The sequence below is a fragment of the Physeter macrocephalus genome, chromosome 7 (assembly GCF_002837175.3).
Source record: "Physeter macrocephalus isolate SW-GA chromosome 7, ASM283717v5, whole genome shotgun sequence".
Taxonomy (NCBI): Eukaryota; Metazoa; Chordata; class Mammalia; order Artiodactyla; family Physeteridae; genus Physeter; species Physeter macrocephalus.
This window is the reverse complement of record NC_041220.1, coordinates 68,568,428-68,593,121: the sequence shown is the minus strand read 5'-3', so window position 1 is coordinate 68,593,121 and position 24,694 is coordinate 68,568,428. Positions and strand designations below refer to the sequence as shown.

Genomic DNA, 24,694 nt, shown 5'->3' with positions numbered 1-24,694 from the left:
AATATTACTCAGCCATAAAAAGAAATGAAATTGAGTTATCTGTAGTGAGATGGATGGACCTAGAGTCTGTCATACAGAGTGAAGTAAGTCAGAAAGAGAAAAACAAATACCGTATGCTAACGCATATACACAGAATCTAAAAGAAAAAAATTGGTACTGATGAACCTAGTTGCAGGGCAGGAATAAAGAGGTAGACATAGAGAATGGACTTGAGGACATGGGGTGGGAGGGGGAAGCTGGGGCAAAGTGAGAGTAGCATCGACATATATACACTACTGAATGTAAAATAGTTGGCTGGTGGGAAGCAGCAGCATAGCACAGGGAGATCGGCTCAGTGCTTTGCGATGACCTAGAGGGCTGGGATAGGGAGGGTGGGAGGCAGACTCAAGAGGGAGGGGATATGGGGACATGTGTATTCATGTGGCTGATTCGCTTTGTTGTGCAACAGAAACTAACACAGTATTGTGAAGCAAATATACTCCAATAAAGATCTATTAAAAAAATTGGTGATAATAGTATCAGGAAGAACTCTCATCAGACTGAACATTTTAATTAACCTACAAAAATGTGGATGGGCTAGGGCTCTGTTCACAAGGCGTCTGGACAGAAGCTGAAGGCAAGCAATTTCAGTATGAATTTACATCACCCACTAAGGGAACAACCCCTTATTTGAACACAGGAATTTCTCCTGTTGTCAGAGATGATCACTAACTCCTAACATCTGATTATAACTATGCAAACAAATATATCCACATTTGCCTACCAAAAAATTGGAATGAATTTCAAAAGAAATTCTATTGTGATCTTTTGGAATGGTGGAAATATGGAAGATCATTTTCTTTTCTGCTTTTCCGCTTTTTGCAAACTTTCCTTAAGGAATACAGATTCCCTTTACAATTTAAAAAACACTTTATATTAAAAATCAAATTTTTCTAAAGCTCAAGACCTGGAAATGCATTTCTTCTGATGAACTTGTGGGTTTTTTTTAAATGAATGAGCTTTAAAAAATGAATGAGTTAACACATATAAAAGGCTTGCAATCATGCTCAATGATGTTAGCAACTATTGTTTTGTGATTATTATTATACATAAATGATATGTAACTCATCATTTTGGGAGGCGATATAGTGTGATGGTTAAAAATATGTCAGGTGTGGTCTGTTGAGGTGGTGATGTATAACTGCCTAGGTTAGAAGCAATGACAGTTCATAACTGTGGTACCTTGAGCAAATTACTTAAACTCTGTATCTCAGTTTTATCTACTATAACATGGGATGATGATAATAGCTCCTACTTCATAGGGTTGTTACGCAAATTAAAAGCTCTTAAAATTAATGATTAGCACATAATATATGCCCCCAGTGTGGGGACGGTGATGGGCAGATGGTGGCCGTGAGAATGTTTCCAACAAAGGCGCTAATTCTACAGCACCTCTTTATATCATCAGAACACCCAATGGTTAATAGTGATATTAAATCAAGAAAAATGGGTTAAATAGTCTGACAGTTGGGTATTTTTTAACGTCAAGGCAAAACTATAGACTTGATGCAAGAGTGATTAAGATCAATCTATTTCCAAGACTTCAGAATGCTTGCATAGCAATTAGCTCTAAAGTATGGCAACAGATTTCATCTTTTTAAGTTAAACAATGCAAACTATAAGTGAGTACTGTTTGAAGCTAGAATTTATCTTTAATGTTTTTTTTAGAATGGGAACCAGTACTTTCAATTATTCCAAGCTAACCTCTGATATGCAGTCAGGGTTAAGTTTTTAAAGACTTAAAGCAGAAGGTTCACAATGGAGTGTTTCCTCTATCCATCCTCCCACCTCCCTTATTGTAATGGTGGCAAACTGTTCAATTAACCTTCTTACACAAGGGGACTAAAGCCTGGAATGTGTGAATCAAAATGCCCCAACACCACAATATCTTCTGAATGTACGATATTATGCAACTCTACCAAGAAACTCATTTGTAATCTGAAAGCTAGGACAAGACTTTGTGATGAATTGAGAGGTGTGACATGTGTGCAGTAGCTGCTGTAGTGTGGGTAATACCATCTAGTCTTTCAATTGATACATTTTCCCTTTATTTGGCATTTAGCATTTCTTGCCTAATTGCCTTTTGTCTGCCTTTAAAAATATTGCCCAATTGTCACAGTACGCCACGTTATTGATTTTGTTTTATTTGACACAAAGTACTGCACTGTATCAACTGAATGTTGGCTTCCAGCTTTTTCTTAGTTCAAAAAATGAGCTATTTTTCACCTGGAGGCAAACTCCTTTCATGGTTATCTGTCAACTGCTAAGAAACATCCATAGGAGCTACTGGAAGAAGAAAAAACTATAAAATACCATGTACACCAAATTTATTTGCAATTGATTTTCTATTGTAAATCTGTGTGAAGAGCCTAATGTTTTGAAAATCAGATCAGCTTTAAATGAAGAACAAGGTCTCCCTATTTTAAATCTCCCTGGAGAAAATCCTTTGATAATTTGAATCATTATCTAATAAAAATTAAATAAGGTACATCTGGATAATCAGGTTCAAAGACATGTATACGTCTTTAAAAAGCAGACTATACCTATGCATTGAAAAACAATAACAATCCTGATCATCTTACTGAACTTTCCAGATGTTTAGCTTCACATTTTTGGAACATCTGCAACCAGAGTTTGGCGGCTTCTTTATGTGTACCCTGAAGGCTCAGTTTCATTATGTAACAATTAGCCTAAATGGCTGGTAATTAGACCTATCTGTAGCATCTAAGGGTAAAAGAAATCTCTCAGGGGTGGTCTCCAAAAGTATAAGGAAAATAAAACCGCCTTTGCTTCTTGCTCTCAGTACTTCTGAGGTCTGCCTGACAAAATCTCAGAAGAGACTCCAAGTTCCTGAACAGTGAAGTTAACAGTCTGTGAAGGATCCATTCTGAGGCTGTCTTCCTTACCTGGTTACAAAACAGAGGATGACACTGAGCTGCGAAGCACTGGGCGACCCCGTTTCTACACACACACTTGGCGCACTGACTCAATGGCCAGTCCTGCCCATCCTGAAACACACGGCCTTCGTAGGAACAGGGTTCTGGAAGGTCAGAGCAATAAGGATTACTGGGGGAATTTTACTTGCTGATCCCAGGGCCGACTGCATGCGTGTGCGGCCAGTGCAGTCACACAGGGCCCTGTGCTCAGGGGCACAGTGCAAGCAACGGGGCCCCATGCTTGGGGTATTGCTCTGCAGTCACTGTATGGAGTTCTTAACTTTCTCTCTGAGTTTCGTAAGTGAAGTCTGGTGCGACAGGTAGCGTGTGCTAGGGGTTTGGGGTCTCACTCATGCGTGGCCCTACCTCCCCGCTGCCTCTTTGCCTTCTGGGTTCTCAGGAGCCTGACCCCAAATCCATGCCCAGTGAAAGCTGCCACCCTCCAACCATAGCAGGGACCTGGGTGTGGGTGCCTGGGGAGTGCATGTACCCTAAGCACCAAGTAGCAGGGGGACCCGGGGCACCCATGGTGGGGGAGGTCTTACCCACCCAGCAAATATCCCCGTGCCTTAGGGAGTGTGACATGAATAATAAATTAAAAACAGGACGGGTTGCAAAAACCACGGAAGAAAATAAAAGCTTTTTCCCCCTGCTTTTTGAACAAGGGGCCCTGCATTTTTATTATGTGCCCAGTAAATTATGGAGTTGGTGCTGGCTAATCCTCTAATCTCTCCAGGCAAAACGCTCCCAATAGATCTTTCTCATGGACAGCCAACAAGAAAGCACCCTAAAATGTAAGAAAGGAGCCCACAAACCCAGACAGCCCACTCTCTACCCCATCCCTAAACTCTGTTGTTGGAGTATTTTTTACTTGTAGGGTTATTTGGCCCAAAGCAGCTGCCCGTCCCTTTTTGGTGGATGACATTTGAAATACATGAGGAATGCATTCTACTTTCATCCTTTCCAAACCATACTTTTTCATCCCCAGAAGGGTTCTCCAGGGTAAACGGTCACCAGGAATGGAATAACTGGGGATCAGAAAGAAACCAGAGATCTTTTTAAAGGGAAAAGGTAAGGATAGAGTGTAGCTTCCAGGTGCTATTTAAAAAGAGTAATTTTAGCTATTATACGCCAGGAGAGAATATAATACAGAAATGACAATAATTCATATTTATCGTGAAGTCAACACTACTTAATTATAAAAATGGAAAGGGACATATATCCCTCAAATGTAATAAAAGGGTACGTGGTCCAAGCATGGATTCTAAGGAGAGGGTCTGGAAGCACGCCCCTGGCTTGCTGAGCCATGCCTTGGTTTGCAGGCAGGCATAATCTCCACAGCGAAGAGGCCATAAAGACAAATGAAATACCTGCTTCCTACCTGGTGTGTTTTGGAGAAAGATGTTATGTCAACTGAAAGACCAGCCAGCAGAATTAGTGGTAGTGTTACTACATGATGGAGAAGTGATTTGTTCGTTCTTCTCTCCACCGAGAGGCAAGAGGAACTAATAATACCTTGGCCTTATGCAATCACAGCAAAGGGTCTTGTCCTTCCTCCCTTTCCTTCTTAGGAGCTATGAACACAGAGGGATTGCATCTGGCCAAGGCAAAATAATAAATCAGAGAGTCTCAGAATCTCAAGTTTGGAATGGAGGTCAGTCTCTGCAACATCGCTTCTGCCACGTGCAAGGCTACATCTCGGTTCCAATAAGGAATGGGGTTAGGGATCTTTGTACCACACTGAGCAAGAAAGAGAAGAGTTGGGATGTCACCAGGTAAACCTCAAAGGCAAAGGGGGTCTCTCTCTACAAGCTCATACTCACTCCCAGGGCCCACACAGACTGGGCAGCAGCTTCCTTCAGGGATGAATTCCAGCGCCTGGTGTCCACACAACAGGGGTGTGCATGGTCGGGAGGTGCATCGGACTTCCCCATGAGTGCAAGAGCACACACTGCATGGGGAGGAGGCCCACTCTGTCCCATGCTGTGCGTTAGGCAAAAAAGAAAAAGAAAAGAAAATCATTGTCAGAATATAGACTTTCATTTGACCAAACAGAAACAAGCCTTCTCTTAAACAAATGAAGGATGGAGCTCAGGAGAGATGGAAGAAGGATCTAGGTTTGCAAGGCTGAGACCAGGGTTTGCAATATTCCAAGTCAGAGATCAATTTTAAAATTGAGTTGTATTTTCCTTTTTTATCCCTACACTTTTACATTTGAAAATTTCAGAAAAGCACAAAAATAAAATAAAAATGACCCCAATCCCATCATTTAAAAAATTCTATGAAGACCAAAGTAAAATATGCACACATACACGTATATCTACTGAATTCTTTATAAAGGTTATATTATTTTCAATATAGCTCCCACTCTGTATTATGCTTTTTTTTACCCTGATGAGTTCCCATATTTGTGTTCTCTCTCTCTCTCTCTCTCCCTCCCCCCACCCCTCTTTCTCTCTCTCCCGTTCCAGTGATCTTATGGACCCAGGGAACCTGTCATAGCCAGCAGGAGGCACCTGGTCCAAATTGTAGAGCAAACTCATTCCTGGCGAGGGTGTCCATCTACACACACAGAATGTCCCTAGCCCACTTTAGGCTGGGATACGACATTCCCAAAGCTGGCACTGTATCGGTGATCTAACAGATCTATGTTTTGAGTTATATGATTTACTAAGCACCAAAAGTATCTAAATGGGTCCCTCTCAGATGTGATGCAGAGTGAGGGCAGGGGTAAACCCTGAATGTAAAAAGCTACAAGTAGGTTGACTGCTTGGGGATGTAGCTGTCAAAATACGTTATGTTCTCAATGGCAGAGAGGAATGATGGTGGCCTTTTAAAAAATGTACACACAAAAATTGAGCTTAATCCATAAAGTTTTCCTCTTATAACATTTTCTTAAATATTGTATTCCTTTGCCTCTATTAAATGTAGCATATGATGATATCTGATTCAGCACAAATCATATATAGACTTCTATTAAAAACATCACACACACCCAGGGCTCAGTCATCTAAATATAATCTGAGGATTTCAACTGTATCACTGAGAAGCATAGAAAAGAAACATCCTCTGGCTTCTCCTCAAGCCAGCATCCAGAATAATTATTCACCTCTCTCAAACACAAAAGGACTCTGTCTTACTTAAACAAGTCACTGCCCCTTTATTCTGCAAATTGCTGCCAGGTTGCAAGCATGCCAAGTCTGATATTTTGGAATTACTAATAACCTGTGCTATTATTGTAACAATAATAGTAATAGGTAGTCACGGTCATCCAATTATTTGGGAACCAATTCCTCACCTTACCATCATGAAAATTACTTTCTTTAGGTGGACTTACTGGGAGTACAAGAGGGCAGAAATGCAAGGACTGCACTGAGTTGGATGAACCAAGGATTTCCTTGGATGCATGCATGTTCTCAGATCCAAGCTCAGCCCTCCCTGACTTGGGGACTATGAGTGTGATGTAATCTTTCTAGATTTCAGCTTCCTGGTCTAGAAAACTTAAATGGTATGATGATATCTTGTGCACTTGGTTATTGTAAAGATTAAACAAGGCAGTTGTTAAAGAGCCAGCAAGGGGAGTGGCAGGTAGGAGGTGCTCAATCCTCTCCCTTCTCTCCACTGCATGAGTCCATGGTCTTCCTACTCCTTTTCACACCTATGTGCTGACTGTGATCACGGCAACAGACTTGGATGCTAAGGCCACGTCCTCTCCTATCGATTTTTACTTCTTCTACAATAAAATATAAAATTTCAAATTTAGTGTAGCATATAAATGGGCAAGTCCACAACTTGCTAATAAACTATTGGCTAATAAAAGATAGCAGGCAATTGACCTTTATGCTTTGAAGGCCTAAGCCTAAAAGCAAAGGAAGGAGTTGTAAGAGAAAAATTAATAGGTTCTGATGAGTTAAAATTTTAAGTCTCTCAAATATTCATTATTAAAAAAATTTAAAAGGCAAATGACAAACTGATTTTTTAAAACTGCAAATTATATTAATTAGAATTATACTCTACTATATAAAATCATTTACAAGCAATAAGAAAAAACTGGAGGCAAGATCAAGATGGTAGAGTAGGAAGATTCTGAGCTCACCACCTCCCATGGATGCACCAAAATTACAACTACATATAGAACAACTCTCTCTAAGAACAACCTGCAGACTAGCAGAATAGCTCTTCTACAATTAAGAATATAAAGAAAAAAACCCCATTGAGATGGGTAGGAGGTGACCCATACCCCTGGCAGGAAACTCAAAAGCCGAATGGATATCACAAACTTGGAGGACCTCCCTAAGAAGTAAGGAGTTCCAGCCCCACATTGGGCACCACAGCCCTGAGACCTGCACCAGGAAGATGAGACCCCATAACTGGATTTGAAAACCTGTGGGACTTAACTGGGGAAAGCCAGAGAGCTATAGAAAATGAAGACTCCCCTCTTAAAGGGCTTATGCACAAACTCACTCTCTCTGAGTCCCAGCACAGAGGCAGTGGTTTGAAAAGAACCTGGCCCTCTAGCCAGCCTGCCAAGGTGGACCCAGCAAACCTTCCAGCCTGTGCCCACTCCACCTCTAGCCATGCCACCAAGGTAGCAACCCCAATCCAGCTCAGGAAAGCTTTGGCCAGTGTCCACTTAAGTTCCAGGCATCTTGCCAGGGAGGCCCCAGCCCTGCCTGACATGCCCTAAAACCCACCCCTGCCATCCTGCTCCAGCCCCAACTGCCAAGGCCACCTGGCACACAAAATCTACATAGGAACAATTCTACACAAGGCCACACCTTTAAGACCAGGAGAGATAACTTTTTCACCTAATTCACAGAAGCAAACCCAGAAAATCAAACAAATGAGAAAAGAAAAGAAATTGTTCCAAAAGAAAGAACGAGATAAAACCCCAGGAAAAAAAACTCTAATGAAATAAAGATAAGTAATTTACCTAATAAAGAATTCAAAGCAATGGTTATAAAGATGCTTATAGAAATTAGGTGAAGAATGGTAGAACACAGTGAAAACTTCAACAAAGAGATAGAAAATGTTAAAAAAAAAAACAATCAGAACTGAAGAATACAATAATTAAAAGGAAAAATATGCTGGAGGGAATCAAGAGCAGATTAGATGTTACAGAAGAATATATAAGCAACATGGAAGACAGACTAATGGAAATCACCCAATCATTACAGCACAAAGGAAAAAAAAAAGAATTTGTAAAAATGAGAATAGTTTAAGGAACCTCTGAGACAACATCAAGCATACTAACATTTGCATTATTAGGATCTCAGAAGGAGGAGAGAGAAAGAAAGGGGCAGAAAACTTATTTGAAGAAATAATGGCCGTAAACTTCCCTAACATGGGGAAGGAAATAGTCCCAAAGAAGATGAACCCAAAGAGATCCACTCCAAGACACATCATGATTAATAAGGCAAAGGACAGAGAGAGAATTTCAAAGGCAGCAAGAGGAATACTATGCATAATATTCAAGGGAAATCCCATAGGCTATCAACTGATTTTTCAGCAGAAACTTTGCAGGCCATAAGGGAGTAGAATTATATATTTAAAGTGCTGAAAGGAAAAAAAAAACTTATAACCAAGAATACTCTGCCCAGCAAGGCTATCATTCGGAATTGAAGGCAAGATAAGGAGCTTCCCAGACAAGCAAAAACTAAGATTTCATCACCACTAAACTGACCTTACAAGAAGTGTTAAAGGGTCTTCTTTAAGCAGAGAAGAAAAGGTCATAACTAGAAATATGAAAATATATGAACAAAAAAAATCTCACTGGTAAAGGCAAATATATAGTAAAGGTAATGGATCAACTAGTGAAAAAGCAGGTAAAATTTGAAAAGCAAAAATTGTAAAATCAACTAAAACTACAATTAGTAGTTAAGGAATATACAAAATAAAAAGATGTAAAACATGACATTAAAAACATAAAACATGGGGGGGGGACTAAAAATGTAGTGCTTTTAGAATGTGTTCAAACTTAAGTAACTATCAGCTTAAAACCAATAGCCATATATATATATATATATATATATATATATCTCAATCAATATTATGAACCTTAATGTAACCACAAACCAAAAATCTACAATAGATACACAAAAAATAAAAAGAAAATCATCAAACTACAAGGGAAGAGACTAAAAGAAGAAGAAAGGAACAAAGAAGTACCCAAAATAACCAGAAAACAATTAACTAAATAGCAACAAGTACATACTTACCAATAATCACTTTAAATGTAAATGGAATAAATGCTTCAATCAAAAGACATAGAGTGAATAGATAAAAAAAAAAAAAGACCCATTTATATGCTGCATTCAACAGACTCACTTCAGATCTAAAAACACACATAGCCTGAAAGGGAAAGGACAGAAAGATATTCCATGCAAATGGAAATGAAAAGAAAGCTGGAGTAGCACTACTCTGATCAGACAAAACAGATTTTAAAACAAAGACTATAATAAAAAGAATAAATGTGGTCATTACATAATAATAAAGAAAACAATCCAATTTACAATTGCATCAAAAAGAATAAAATACCTAGGAATAAATTTAACTAAGGAAGTGAATGTCCTGTACTCTAAAAACTAAAAGACATCAATGAAAAAAACTGAAAGAGAAATGGAAAGGTATGTTGTGCTCATGCTATGGAAGAATTAATATTGTTAGAATGTTCATATTACCCAAAGTAATCTACAGATTCAACTCAATCTCTATCAAAATACTCATGGTATTTCTCACAGAACTGTAACAAATAGTTCTAAAATTTGTATGGAGCCACAGAAGACTCCAAATAGCTGAAGCCGTCTTGAGTAAGAAGAACAAAGCTCCCTGATTTCAAACTATACTACAAAGCTATAGAAATCAAAACAGTATGGGGCTGGCATAAAAACAGACACATAGGTCAGTGGAACAGAATAGAGAGCCCAGAAATAAAGTCACCATTGTGGTCAATTAATCTACAACAAAGAAGGCAAGAATATACAATAGAGAAAGGATGACCTCTTCAATAAGTGATGCTGGACAAACTGGACAGCTACATGTAAAAGAATGAAACTATACCATTTTCTTATACCATATACAAAAATAAACTCAAAATGGATTAGAGACTTAAATATAAGACCTGAAATCATAAAACTCCTAGAAGAAAACATAGGTTGTACACTCTTTGACATGGGTCTTAGCAATATTTTTTTGTTCTGTCTCCTCAGGCAAGGGAAACAAAAGCAAAAATAAACAAATGGGGCTACATCAAACTAAAAAGCTTTTGCACAGTGAAGGAAACCTCCACAAAATGAAAAGGCAGCCCACTGAATGGGAGAAAATATTTGCAAATGATACATCTGTAAGGGGTTAATATCCAAAATATAAAAAGAACACATACAACTCAATAACAAAAAAAGTCCAATTAAAAAATGGGCAGAGGACCTGAATATTCATTTTTCCAAAGATGACATAAAGATGGCCAACAGGACCACGAAAAGATGTTTAACATCACTAGTCACCACTAGTTATCAGGGAAATACAAATCAAAACCACAGTGAGATATCACCTCATACCTGTCAGAATGGCTATTATCAAAAAGACAAGAAATAACAAGAGTTGGCAAGGATGTAAAGAAAAGGGAACCCACATGTAATGTTGGTGGGAATGTAAATTGATATAGTCACTTGGAAAACAGTATGGAGATTTAATTTTTGAGGAAAAATTAAAAATAGAACTACCACATGATCCAGTAATTCCACTTCTGGGTATTTATCTGAAGAAAACAAAAACACTAATTCAAAAAGATATATGCACCCCAATGTTCACTGGAACATTATTTGTAATAGCCAAGATATGGAAGCAACCTAGTGTCCATCAAGAGATGAATGGATAAAGAAGATGTCACACACACACACACAAACACACACACACACACAAACACACACACACACACACACACACACAGGAATATTACTCAGCCATAAAAAATGAAATTTTGCCATTTGCAAAAACGTGGATGGACCTAGACGATATTATGCTTAGTGAAATAAGTCTGACAGAGAAAGACAAATATTGTATGACTTCACTTATATATGGAATCTAAAAAACAAAACAAACGAATAAACAAAACCAAACGAAAACAGGCTCAGATACAGAGAACAAGCAGGTGGTTATCAGAGCAGAGCGGATATGTGGGGGTGAAATAGGTGAAGGGGACTAAGAGGTACAAACTTCCAGTTATAAAATAAATAACTCATGGGGATGTAATGTACAGCATGGAGACTATAGTCAGTAATATTGTAATAACTTTGTATGATAACAGACAGTAGCTAGACTCATAGCAGTGATCATATCATGATGTATAAAAATATTGAATCACTATGCTGTGCACCTGAAACTAATATTATATTGTAAGTCAACTATACCTCAATTTAAAGAAAAAGAAAAAACATCCCAATGGAAAAAAATAGCAACCAGCTTATGGAATATTCAACTTTATTAACTGCAAAGAAATATTATTTAAAATAAAATTAGATAATATCTTTTAATATCAGATATGGAAAGTGTTTAAAATTCATAGTAGCTATTGTTAGTGAAGCTGCAATGGAGTGGAATTCTACACAGAGCCTTCTCTCATGATAGCACCTGGAACAACTCAGCCAGGCGGGGCCTACCCTAGGTAATCAGACCTGAAAAGAAGCTATACTATCCATGATAGTCCCACTGGGTTTATCATTAGACACAGACAACTTAAAATTGAATTTTAATGACCACAGATGTCACAGATTCAATACTCAAAGTCTTTAGATGCTTTGACCTACTAATTTCACTTTTAAGAAGTTATCTGGAGAAAATGATCAATGACACACAAAAAAGTTTAAATACAAGGAATTCCATCTCATTGTTCTTCAGAGTGAAATTGGAAATATTTTACTGAATATTGGAAGCTACCCAAATGCCTAATAATAGGAAATCATGTTCTCCAAGAGTATGCTGGGGAACTATTTACAACATAATGTTATATAAAAAAGCAAGCTATAAACTGTATACATAGTATAATTACAATTATGTAAAAACATGTTTCTCTATCTATCTATCTATCCATCCATCCATATTCACTGCCAGCCCCCGCCCACAACAAAAAAAAACCTGAGGAAGCAATAGTGGTTTTCATAGCTTGGAGATTACTAGTGGATTTTTTTCTGCTTTCATACTTTTCTATTTTCCAAATTTTCACCAATAAACAAATATTCACTTTAGTCATCAGAGAGCAAAGTAATGAATCATTTACATATCTGAAATAAAGTAAAATTTGAAAGCTGCTTATAAAACAACTTGAAGTGAATGTCTTTATTCTACTAAAAGTTAGGAGATTGCTTCTAAACATCTAGACATTTCATTAAAACAAGAGCTTGTTTTTGTCACTACTGAGAAACACTACCTGTCATTTCTTAAACATTTGCAATCATACCACCTCCCAGACGAGGCCACAAAAATTAATTATAATAACTTGTCAATCACCAAAGTTTTCTCAGCTGTAAAATGAGAGGGCTGTATTTACTAATCTCTTCGGTACCTTCAAGCTCTCTAATGACGTGAATCTATTATCTAACTCAAGAGACATAAAATTAAGCAAGGGATTCTCCCTTCACAATAAGCTTGAGAATTATGGGAATAACAAAGAACATTCATCAGGGAGACTCCACTCTTGATGTCAAAGCCACAGAAGCCCAGACAGTGATCCAAAGTGCACAGAATGATGGAAAGGAAGTATTCTCACCTCTTTCTTTGAGAAAAGTCACATGAGTCTCCTCCATTTTCATCTCCTACTCTTATCCCTAAATCAGTGACACCTCTCTCAGCAGAGGGGGACCAGAGATCAAGGGGTTTGGTACATGCTGATAGATAGGCAGATAGATAGATAGATAGATAGATAGATAGATAGATAGATAGATAGATAGATAGATAGATAGATAGATAGATAGATAGATAGATAGATAGATAGATAGATAGATAGATAGATAGATAGATAGATAGATAGATAGATAGATAGATAGATAGATAGATAGATAGATAGATAGATAGATAGATAGATAGATAGATAGATAGATAGATAGATAGATAGATAGATAGATAGATAGATAGATAGATAGATAGATAGATAGATAGATAGATAGATAGATAGATAGATAGATGACAGGTAGATATTTTTTAATTTCACAGTGTTTTCTATACTCATTTACAAAAGCTGTATTTTTTACGAGCACTGTAGCAAGCAAAAGAAAGCTCTGTAAAATCAAGAAATAATACATACACAAAACAATACTCCCACAAGACCTGTGTTGTAGCTGTGCCATCTTAATACCATTAATACCTTTTGAAAATATGTGATTTTGACACTGGCCAAAAGCACATTCTGCAGACAATATCTTATATATATTCTTCCGCATAGCCAAATAACAAGTCGGCTTGGCTGTTGACATAAGTCCAAAGGAAAGATAAGGTCATAAAGTATTCGCCTGGCTTACTGACAGAGCAAAAAAATAATTTTTCTTCCTATAATTTGTTCCTGTTATGATGTTATAGATCCAGAATACTAAATACCTGGGGATGTTCCATGCATACTTTAATTACATCCTCTACTTTGAAGAGAACAAGGCTGCAGAATTCAGTATTCGTTTCTTGCCTCACACACATAAATTAGTTCTCCTTTCAGCCTCACAGACAGGCAAAGCAAGCAGACCTCTCCCTCCACACTCCTGTATTCAATCGGATGCGGGCACTAGGGAATTAGCACCTGCCACTTTCCTTTTCAGTGAATCTCCAAGCACCATCTTCTAAGACATGACATTATCTGGTGCTGAGATTAAATTAGTAAAGAGGAAAAGAAAGGGGTTACAGGTCCTTTCTCCTCCCTTTCACAGGCTAACTTATGGGGAAAAGAACAAGGAAAACGCATTCCAACACTCTTTAGGAAAACATATTTCAGGCTTGTCTCCCTAACTGGTTGGCAAGGCTGGGCAGAGATCCAAAAGCTAATTTGAAAGGATAGCTTTGGGAGGTCATGGATGAAATAGTCACCCAAATGCTGGCTGTAATAAGCCCACGCAAAACTTAAATAACCTGGTCAGCCAAAAGGCTCAAGTGTTTTCCTCACTCCAGAGAAGATGTGGGGACTTGTCTTGACTTGCTGGAATGTCAGCTGTACAAGGTGCTGCCCACAATGCCAGAAAAAGAGGTCCCCTCATGAGGTGAGGCTGTTTCATTAAAGGTGGCCTCTTCATGCCGCCCTGAGCTCAACCCACCTTTGACTTTCCTTCTCTTCAACTTTATTCTCTGGGGACGGCATCACTTTAACAGATGCTCCTCCCACCACACTTGCTCTATCCTAAAGCCTCTTCTAAATCACTCTTTTAGGGGAAAGCTTCCACTTCACCATTCCAAAGCTCTTTAAGCGCCAGGCTATTTTATAACTACTGGGAGAGAGTCTCCATAACTCGTCCTATGGGATGCAAGCCAGAGGCTAAAAGAGAGAGGATTCCCGCTGTTCAGCGGGAGAGGAAGGTGCTCTGGAAACTGCTTCCCAAGCAAGCCAAGGGGGCAAAACAGAAAAGGCTCCAAAATTCAGGAAAAAACCTAGTGATGCAAGTGACAAGGGGAGATTCAGACCCAACCCAGACAAGCATTTAACCCACTCAAGGAAATGAATAATATTAAGAAAAATTTGGCAAGAATCTAAAAAGGTGAAGAAAGAGAGGAAGGAAGAACAGGAAGACAAGAAACATGATCGTATTCACTTTATTAAGACTAAAATTTGAGGATTTTGTCTCAACTTAAAAAAAAAATCATTCTTCTGTTTCTATTTGAAGAAGTAGACCACTAGAGATTTTTTTCCCTTCAAACTACAATTCCTGAAATTCAGCCTTTTTCTCAGTTACATCAAGTACCAGAAATATAATGATAACACTTTCAGGGGAGTACATATTGAAAGTTGCATATGGGAAAACAAGGCATGGACATGATCTTACCCAGTTTAGAACTTCCCATGTACTGTGTCAGAGCCGAAGGGGTGAATTGCAAGGGAGGCAGGGAGAAGGACTTTCTAAACTCTTCCAGAAAAAGTAGGAGACCAAGCGGATTTCTAATTAACCCATCAGCAGATCTGCGGTCCCTGAACTGCCCACCACACAGGTTAGTTGGTCCAAGACCAACATGCCCTTGGGACAAGGACATGGATAAGCTGGAGAAGGGATTTACTCATTGTTTGAGTCCTGATGTTTATTGAGCACCTACTCTGGGAAAAGTTCACCAGGTTAGGTGGGAGGCAAGGAGGCTCACTATGAAGGTAGACAAACTATTGTCAATGTTCTCAGAAATCTTAATTCAAGATAAGAAGATTGCACGTGTGCAAGCAAATGACAAGTATCATTAGAGTGGCCATGCAAAGAGTCATTGAACTCTGATGTCTCATGTCCCTGGAACAACCTCTTATTTGAGATGTCTGTTGTTCCCCCCAGATCCTGGCCTTATTTTGGATCCTAGGGCTCTTTCACTTGAAAGATTCAGCTTGAGGTTTTTGACCTTGAACCACACACCTGTTCCAACCATTATGAGCTGGCATTAATTCCGTCACCAATCTGCCCTTCAGCACTTTACATTTCACAAGGGATCCTCTTGTGTGGCGTGTGAAGTTTCCACCACCCTACATAATGCAGACTGAATCAAGCAGCACAAGGTGATACACGGTATGAAGGCACAGATCCTGCTTGGGTATCAGTCAGCAATACATTGTGCAGAAGTAAAAGAGTGGCTTCCTCAGGTAATGTGGAGACAGTGGCTTAAGTGAGGTGATCCTGTCCCACGGGGAAAGTGCACTGTACTCACTGAGTTTTAGGTACACACACTGAATAGCAGCCTAGAGTAGGTGTATCAAATCCGGCTAACCTATGCTCTCTCCTGAATGGGTAGAGACACTAGCTTGGGGAAAGTTTTGTATCAGGTGGAAGATGAAGATTAAAGCAAAGAGCCTCTTTCTAACACATTCGACTTCACTTGCTGCCTCGAGGGAGCATGTAGGCATGAGTGGAGATGAATTGCAGCCACATCCCATTTTCATACTTTCTACTATAAACCTTGCAATAGTCCTTTTAAATCAGTACTTAATATCTCTAAATTAATCCCACAGGATCTGGAATGAGAAAGTATAATAAAAGAACTTCAGAGTTGATTTCTAGTGCTGTGGTTCTAAATGGGGGGAGGTGAGCATTTCCATTCTGCCCCCTAGGGGAAATGTGGCCATGCCTACAGACATTTCTGGTTGTCAGGACTTCAGAGGATACTAACTGGTGGCTAGAGGCTAGAGATACTGCTAACCATTCTATAATGCAGAGGATGGCCCCCACGACAAAGTCTGAAGTGTTAATAGTGCGGAAGTTTAGAAACTCCACCCCTGAATGAGGAGCAAAACACCAGGGCTCTAGGCCAGGTTACACCACTTATTGGTAATATATGGGGCAAGTAACTTATAGCCTTTGCAATTCCACTTTTCCGTCTTTAACACAGGAGTAATAACATGTGCTCTACTCACCTACTCAGGGTTGTTTATAAAAGTGAAAAAATGTATGTGGTACACAAAGGCAAGGTGGCCCTTTTGTTATTCAGCATTACAACTTCTTCATCATCCGCATTCTCAGACTACTCTTTATACAGACACGAATTCAACTGACAAGTATTTACGTGGGCCTATGGAATAAATAGGACAGTTTTAATCTTATTCAAGAAACCTAAATGCCCACGGAAAGTCAAATAAGCTTGAGGTCCTCCACAGTCCAAACAAAGGGGAAAAAGATCCTCTCTTGTCAGCACAAGTTTAGCACTCAGCTTTACCTTGTCAATGATCTACAGACACTGACTCAGCCATGGGTCAGAAAATACTTACCGTGTGAATTTTCTTTTCATGATGGCAAGATCCAGGAGTCCTCAGCACACACTCAGGGCAGCACTGGTTGGCGGGTATTTGAAGCACTTCCCCCTGAGCATTTAAAAACAGCTCGGTGTAAAATAGCAGCAACGAACAGTCACATCAGATTCACTAACTCTCATGAGTTTCCGTGGGTGACAACAATAAACAGGATAAACAGAATACACTAACAAAAAGGATTCTCTCTGTCAAGATGAGCTTCTCTCAAAGACAAAATGAACCCCCTTGTGAAAGTAATCTCCTTGAAAACTGTCTACATCTTTTCACATGTAATGAAGTGAAGAATTTTATTCACTAGAAATGCTCCGAGTGTCACACCAGAAAAGCAGTAGGGGTGGGATAAGAGCTCTATTTCCCTAAAACCGAGAAGAGAAGACTTGGGCGGGCAGGGCCACAGAGCTGGCAGGTCTTCTAACATCCTATAGACGCCTGATGGAGCCAGCAGGGGGGGAGCTAAAGTTCTAATGTTCACTTTTACCTGGGACACAGAGTAGCAGAGCACAAGGGGCAGGTGACTGAAGGACAGAGCTGGGAGAGGAAACAGCATGGCTGTGGAGGTCTCACATGTATTGTGGGGAGCTGGATAGAATTCCTGGGCTCCAATAAAGATCTACATTGTTTATCAGGGTTTCTATAATTGCAGTTGTGTTTCCTATCAATATGTGACACTATCAAGGGAATGGGCCTCCACGTGATACCTTAGGATTTATTGGGAAGTTGTCACATGTTAACTAACCATCTATTTGCCACTGTGAAGGATCTGTTTATCCAAGATTATTGAAACCATGGCACACACATGTGTCTTTGGGGTCCAATCCTTCTATTAGACCCTCTGACTCAACCTGCTCTTCCACTTAGCATTTCCTCAAGTCCAGAGATGTGGCAGAACGGGTAATAAGTGATTTTGATCAAAAATGGTAGGAGATCCTGAATTAACCAGGAAATCATGACTTGTCCACAGAATAAAAGTCTACAAAGAATTCAGCTGGTAGATTCAAAAAATTATGTATGTCATAATGTTTCTTTGTTATTGGGGGCTGCTTCCATTAAAAGAATTGTACCTACAAGAGGATGTTAATTGTACATAACTACATCCTCAAGAGTGGGTGGGAAATGTGACTACTATTTCACAACTGTTAATCCACTAAACAGATAAATATATCAGTAACAGTGATCATCAAATTCTTATTTGCTTAATAAAGGATAAAACCTATACGATATGGGATTTTATAAAATTGTACATACGGCTCAACATTAATGACTATTCACAAAAGTGCCCTCTGAACCCCCAAGTAGAACCTACACTTGTCTAACCTCCACTAAGACAGTAAATATAGAACATACATTAACTTAATTTCCACTAAGCATCCAGATAGAAAATGAGATAATCCAAGTGTTGTTTGTATTCTAATATGGAAGCAGGGAGCGAGGGAGAAAGGCAGGCAAAATTGAGGACTTCAAGAGATATTTTGTGCCCCCAAATTAGTTGTCTTTGATTTATATAAAAACTGGTCTTCAGATTCGGCCCTCAAAACTCATTTTATTGACATGATATTCTTTATTTGTGAGTGGATGTTCCCTATCTTGCATCTACCTATTGTACTTCTGTTGGAACATGAAAGAGGTGATTTGGGGCTAAAGGAGGAGCAAAGAATTCTGCATGTGGCACTTGGAGAAAGAAAGACAGGGAGTTCTTGCTACCTAACCATGTAACCTTGCATAGCCTTGTAAGCTGTGGGCTGCAGGGAACACATAAGCCTATTGCCCTGCAGGCTTTGCACTGGGAGCGTTAGGAAGTGGCCACTTGGGCAAGAGACATCAATGAAGATTGCTTGCCTAGGATCTAGAGGAACCAACTAACAATAACAATAACGATGATGATCATATGATAATTACAGCTAAAACTGAGTACTTAGAATAGCCAGGTACTCTTCTAAGCATATATGTGTGTGTGTGTGTGTATACATATACATAGATATATGTCGTGTGTGTATATATATATATATATATATATATATATATAAAATTTCTCACAACAGCTTGATTAGGTAAACACTATTCCTATCTGCATTAAAGCTTGCAGCCGAAACCCCACAATGTAATACAGTGCCCCTTTGCATGGCATTGTCCTCTTTGTATATATGTTATTCAGAGATCCTGAAGAATGGTTCTGACAGGACCAGGTTAGATAGTCAATGTTCTAAATGCCTCTGTTCTCTTTCTCTCAATCTTTCTCTGTCTCTGTCTCTCTCTCTGACCTTATTTATCTAACTCTATAGCTAGCTATTCTATATGGATATAGGATATGAATACAGAATCTATTATATACGGTTAATAGGATGAATAGAGAGATGATAGATAGATACAAATATCTAGCAGAACTACAATTGACACTTCGTTATTTCCAGTCAATCCATGAGCAAAACATACATTGTAAAAGGGCTTTAAAAAAATTTTTTTTAAATGATAGGAACACAAGTTACTATTAATAACAGTAATAATTTAGTTTAGGGTACAACGGTGATTCATTAACTTGTGTCATGAGCTAATGTAAGTGTACCCAGCAGATGCAAATAACAACACATGTTCCTGAGATACACAAGGAAAGACGTGGTGGAGTAGAAATTACACTGGCTCATGAGCCAGAGACTGAAGTTCTTGTTATGGCTGTGTCACTGTCTAACTCTGTATCTTTGAGCAAGTGACTAAACAACTAAAAGTTTGTTTCTTTGTCTATAAAATGAGAAAGCCTGACTAAATCCATTTTAAAGGCCTCTTCCAGTTCTATAATTCTGTCGCTCTGTCTCCCCCATCCCCCATATCTTCAACTTTTCTCTCTCTTCTAGGTCAGCCCCCTTTCCCTCTCAAGGTGATCATGTCTCTTTCATAGTAATATCAAAAGCCAAAACAAAACCTTCTCCCTTCCCTTGTTTGGTCATTCTAAAAATATTGACTAAGCACCTTCAGCAGACAAATAAACAAGTGTTTGCAGTCTGGTCAAGGGCTGTAAAAAGGGCAAGCACAAAGCACACAACAACACCCAAGAGGCTCGATGGTTGGGGATAGGAGGTTCAAAGAAACTTCACGGATGTGGTGGTGTCTGCCTAACATCCCATTTCTTTCTTCCATTCTCAGTGAAGCTCCCTGAAGGAGTAGCCTATACTTGGCCTTCCTTTGCCCACTTCCCATTCACTCCTCGAGCCTCTGCATACAGTCCCACCACCTCAGCGACACCAACTTCAGTGTGGCCGCCAGTGGCCTACATGTTGCCAAATTCTATGGATCATATTAAATTCTTCTCCCACTTACTTCCTTACCTGGGATCAACACTGTTGATACAAACTCCTACTGGAAACTCCCTCCTCTCCTGGCTACCACAACACTGCTCTCTTCTCTGATTCCTTGGTCTTGTGTTCTTTTTTCACACAGTCTCTTTGGATGAGCTCATTAATTCAAAAGGTTTACACTACTGTCTCCCTGCTAATGATACCCACATTATATCTCCAACTCAGTCTTCTCCTCTGAGAAGTCTTCTCCTCTTAGACTCAGACACCCAGCTGCCTTTTGGACATATCCACCTGGCTCTTCCACGAACGCTTCAAACTCAATGTGCCCCACACTGAAATCATTGTTCTCCTCCCAGATAAGACGCTTTTCCTCATTCTCCTATATTCTCAATATCAGTTCTGGCTCAGCTAGCCAATTAGTCATCAAGCCATAAATATATGAGTCACCTTTCCTTTTCCTTTCTCTCACCCTCCTACCTTCATTCAGTTCCGCTGATTTATCCCCTAAATACTTATTGAGGCTGCCCTTTCCTCTTGATCCCTATGACCAGTGCTCTGATTCAGGTACTCATCCTCTCATCTGGACTATTCTCACAGGCTCTGAACTGATCTCCTCATCTCCAATATTACGCATTACCTTTGAAAAACCAGAAAGATCTTTCAAAAAGAAAAGCTGGCCATTCTACCCACATGCCTTCATTAGTATTCTATCACCTTAAAAATAAAATTCCAAGCTCCACAGTACAGCATACAAGGCTCTCCATAACCTTGAACTTACCATTTCTCTAGCTTCATCTCTCATGTATTCATTCATTCAGTCAAAAGATACTTATTGAGTGCCTACCATGTATCAGGTGCAATTGTAGGTGCTGAGGATACATGGTGAATAAAAGAGATAGTAAACAAGAACTATCAGTAAAATATAGAGTATGTCAGACAGTAGTTAGTGCCAAGAAGAAAAATAAAGCATGGAAAATGAATAGGAAATGTGTGGTAAGGGGTGGAGAATTGCAATTTCAAAAGAATGGCATTTGAGAAAGACTTAAAGGAAGTAAAGGGTCAAAATAGATAGATTAGATAGATAGATAATAGATAGAGAGATAGATAATTTCAATGGGAACAGCAGGGTGCAAAGGCCCTAATGGCAGAAGTATGCCTGGCACAAATCCAGGGAATAGCAAGCAGGCTTGGTGTCTGAAGCAGAGGAAGCAGGAAGAGTAGTCAATTAATCAGAGGGCACAGCAGTACTTTATAGGACATTGCAAGGAGTTACTCAAAGTGAGAAGAGAAGCCATCAAAAGCTATTGGAGGGGTTTAAGAAGAGAAGCAACGTGATTACTTAAATTTTAACAGGATCACCCTGGCTGCTATATCAAGATTACAGTGAAAAAGGCAAGGACAGAAAGAGTGAAACAAGTTAAGAGGCTACAGGGAGAATACAGGAAAAAAAAAAAAAAAAAAGATAATAGGCTGAACCAGAGTAAAAGCAGAGAAGCTGCATCTGCAGTGTATTGTTTCATGAAGGAAAAGCTGGGGGATTTGCTAATGTACTGGATGTGGGATGTGGGAGAAAGTGGGGAGGATGATAACTAAGTTTTCTGGCCTGAGCAACTGGGAGAAGGGAGTTTTCATTTACTGAGAAAAATCAGGAGAAGAACAAATTGGGAAGGGACAAAATCACACTTGGTATAGAACAAGGATCAGAAACTTTTTCTATAAAGGGCCAGATGGTAAATATTTTAGCCTTTGGGGGCCACATATGGTCTACATCACAACTACACAACTCTGTCATTGTAGCACAAAAGCAGCTGTAGACAATACTTAAATAAATGAGTGTGCCTGTGTTTCAATAAAACTTTATTTATGGATACTGAAACTTGATTTCATACAACTTTCGCATCACGAAATACTGTTCTCTGTTGGTTTTTTCCAACTACTGAAAAATGTAAAAACCATTCTTTGTTCACAAGTCATGCAAAAACAGGTAGAGGCCAGATTTAGTCTGCTGACCCCTGGTATAGAACACATTTAGTTTTCAGCAATACCGCCTATGTCTTCTAACATTTAATTCAGTGCTTCTTCCATGATACCATAATTATTCACGTGAAGTGGAGGAGGGCATGTCTTCATCGTCCTTACAAAACCAGCTCAGATTTACTCAGCAAGCAAAACAGAGATCTTTTAGGAGTGGTTACTCCAGAAAATAGCCTCACGACATACAGCAAAATATTATCAAATTTACCAACATTTGACGTGCATGCAGCTTCTCAGAAATATACCCATGCAAAAATTGAGAAATACCCTTAAAGGTATACAGAACCTTCACTCCAGTGTTAGAAACAAACAGAAACTTCTTAGCATTAGACGGCATAAAGACTCAAGATTAATTATTATGGGGTGGGGAGAGATAAAACTAGAAAAATAAACTGTGCTTGTGAAATTGACAGAAAGCGTTTTAAAGAAAATAACTGGTCTTCTCCAGGGAGTTTCAAATGTTTAAATTTGAAGCTTAAGCTTTTTGTTGTAAGTAAATGCACTTTAAAAAGAAAAGAGTCAGCACTTGGAAAAAAAAAATTCTAACAGAATAGATGTGTAGTCAAAAAAATGAAAAAGTTTAACAAAGGAAAAGGAGGAACTATCCCTCACACGTTTGGTTAAATACCAGGAGATTTCTTGAGTCAAAGCCTATCCTATGATCCTAGGTAGCCCAACGGCAGCATGATGATACAATCAGTTGCACAACAAATAATGTCCTTAGAAAATCATCTTTGAGAAGTCAATTCTGACTTTCAGTGCGTTCAATGGCTTGTAAAATGTTGTGGTTAGTATCAGTAGCTGTGGCATCTGTCAGACCCAGGGAAGATCTCTGGGCAACAGTTTATTAACTGCATAATCCTATTAAGTTGCCTAATATCTCCAGGCTTCACTTTCCTCATCTGTAAAGTGGGGATAAAGATACCTACCCCACATAATATTAAATGGGATAACACTATAAAACCTTTAAGTTTTAACCTTGAGTGCCTGGTCCAGAGTAAATGCCCAATAAACAGGAATTAAGATATTCTTAGATACAATATGTTAAAATTCTCTCCTATATTTCCTAAACCTTGCAATTAGAGATTGGAAAAAATGTCAAAACCAGATGACCGAAAAAATGCAAGCACCCTACCATTCCCTGACTTTACATTTAGAAAACAGTTAGGATACCATACCTTCTCAAAGGCACACTGAGGGTTTCTGCAAACAGCAGGTTTGCAGATAATGATATCACCATGGCAACGGCAGTTCTGGCATGAATCAGGCTTCCAAACGGTGGCATCCTGCAAAGAAGCATAAGCTCTGAGTTAAAAACTGATCAGTCAAGGTATGAGCACAAAAACGTGGTACCATCAACAGCCCTACAGCCTGAACAATTAAAAGGCAAGGGAAAGTCACGGACCCACACGGTGCTTGCTGGGCATTGATTAAATCCGGAGAGGCAATAAAAGCAGTCTAATCCATTTCACCACAGTCAATCCATGTAGCCAAAGACAAGGGCATGCAGCAGGGATCTGTCAATACCCAGAGTAAAAACAATCGATTGGACTGAAACCTCAGGAGGACAAGCTGCTCTCAGACTTGAGGTTTCTCTTTGCTGTTAACTAGCAGACACCATCGGAGCACGTTCAAAGGAAAATGACACCTAGATTAGCACTAATCAGCATCCTAAGAGCAGCTTGTGCCACTAGATACTATCAGAACCTCACACTTCACTTCCCAGTTCTTTGCTACTACATCCACCAATGCTCATCTATTCCATGGCTCACCTTTACCTCTGATGGGATAAAGTACAGACCCCATCATCTGGCACTCGCCTCTCTCTCGGGAAATCTCACAGTTCTGAGAGTTTCATCCACTCTAGTTGGTCCAGCCATTGGACAGCCCCAGCCTCCCTTATCTGGCCTCACAGCTTACCCTCTACCTGGATCCCCGCTTCGCCCTGACTCCCCCAAAGAGAGCTTGCAAAGCAATACGCTTCTTCAAGCCTCAACCTCAAGAACAAATCATTTCCTAACCCTTAATCCTGCACACTGCACCCTCCACTCAGGTGCGGTTCCTCATGGCTTCTCTGTGACCCCACTGTGTCCTGCATACACTGCCACGCTTCACTGCACTCATCTACATTCCTGTTATCCTGGCTGGACCAGACTGTGAGCACCCAAAGCAGGCACCGTCCTGGGCCCAGCACACTGTAGGTCCTCTAAACCAAGAGCTCTCAGTTCCCAAGTCGCTTAGTGAAGGCTTTGTCCTCCTTTCTATGCTTCCTCATCCTTTGGTCCTCAAACAATTGAAGTGCTACTCAAATACTTTGGGGAGGAGTAAGGGAAGTTTCTAAACTCTTGATACAGTCATCAGAATATCAGCACTCGGGGCTTCCCTGGTGGCGCAGTGGTTGAGAGTCCGCCTGCCGATGCAGGAGACACGGGTTC

General features: G+C 39.5%; 1 protein-coding gene across 17 annotated transcripts in view; it reads right to left on the bottom strand.

Annotated features, from left to right (window-relative positions):
• FRAS1 (Fraser extracellular matrix complex subunit 1) overlaps positions 1-24,694 on the bottom strand; it is a 474,502-nt gene that overhangs the window by 259,950 nt on the left and 189,858 nt on the right. For all 17 annotated transcript variants that reach the window (XR_003680571.1, XR_003680570.2, XR_003680569.2 and 14 more), the window contains exons 3-6: positions 23,438-23,545; positions 16,897-16,989; positions 4,799-4,958; positions 2,946-3,079 (exon numbers count right to left, since the gene is read on the bottom strand). Coding sequence is in view for 14 of the 17 variants with exons in the window: in XM_024115434.2 (XP_023971202.1) it covers positions 2,946-3,079; positions 4,799-4,958; positions 16,897-16,989; positions 23,438-23,545 (495 nt within the window). In the remaining 3 variants the exon portion in view is untranslated. The remainder of the gene's footprint in view (positions 1-2,945; positions 3,080-4,798; positions 4,959-16,896; positions 16,990-23,437; positions 23,546-24,694) is intronic.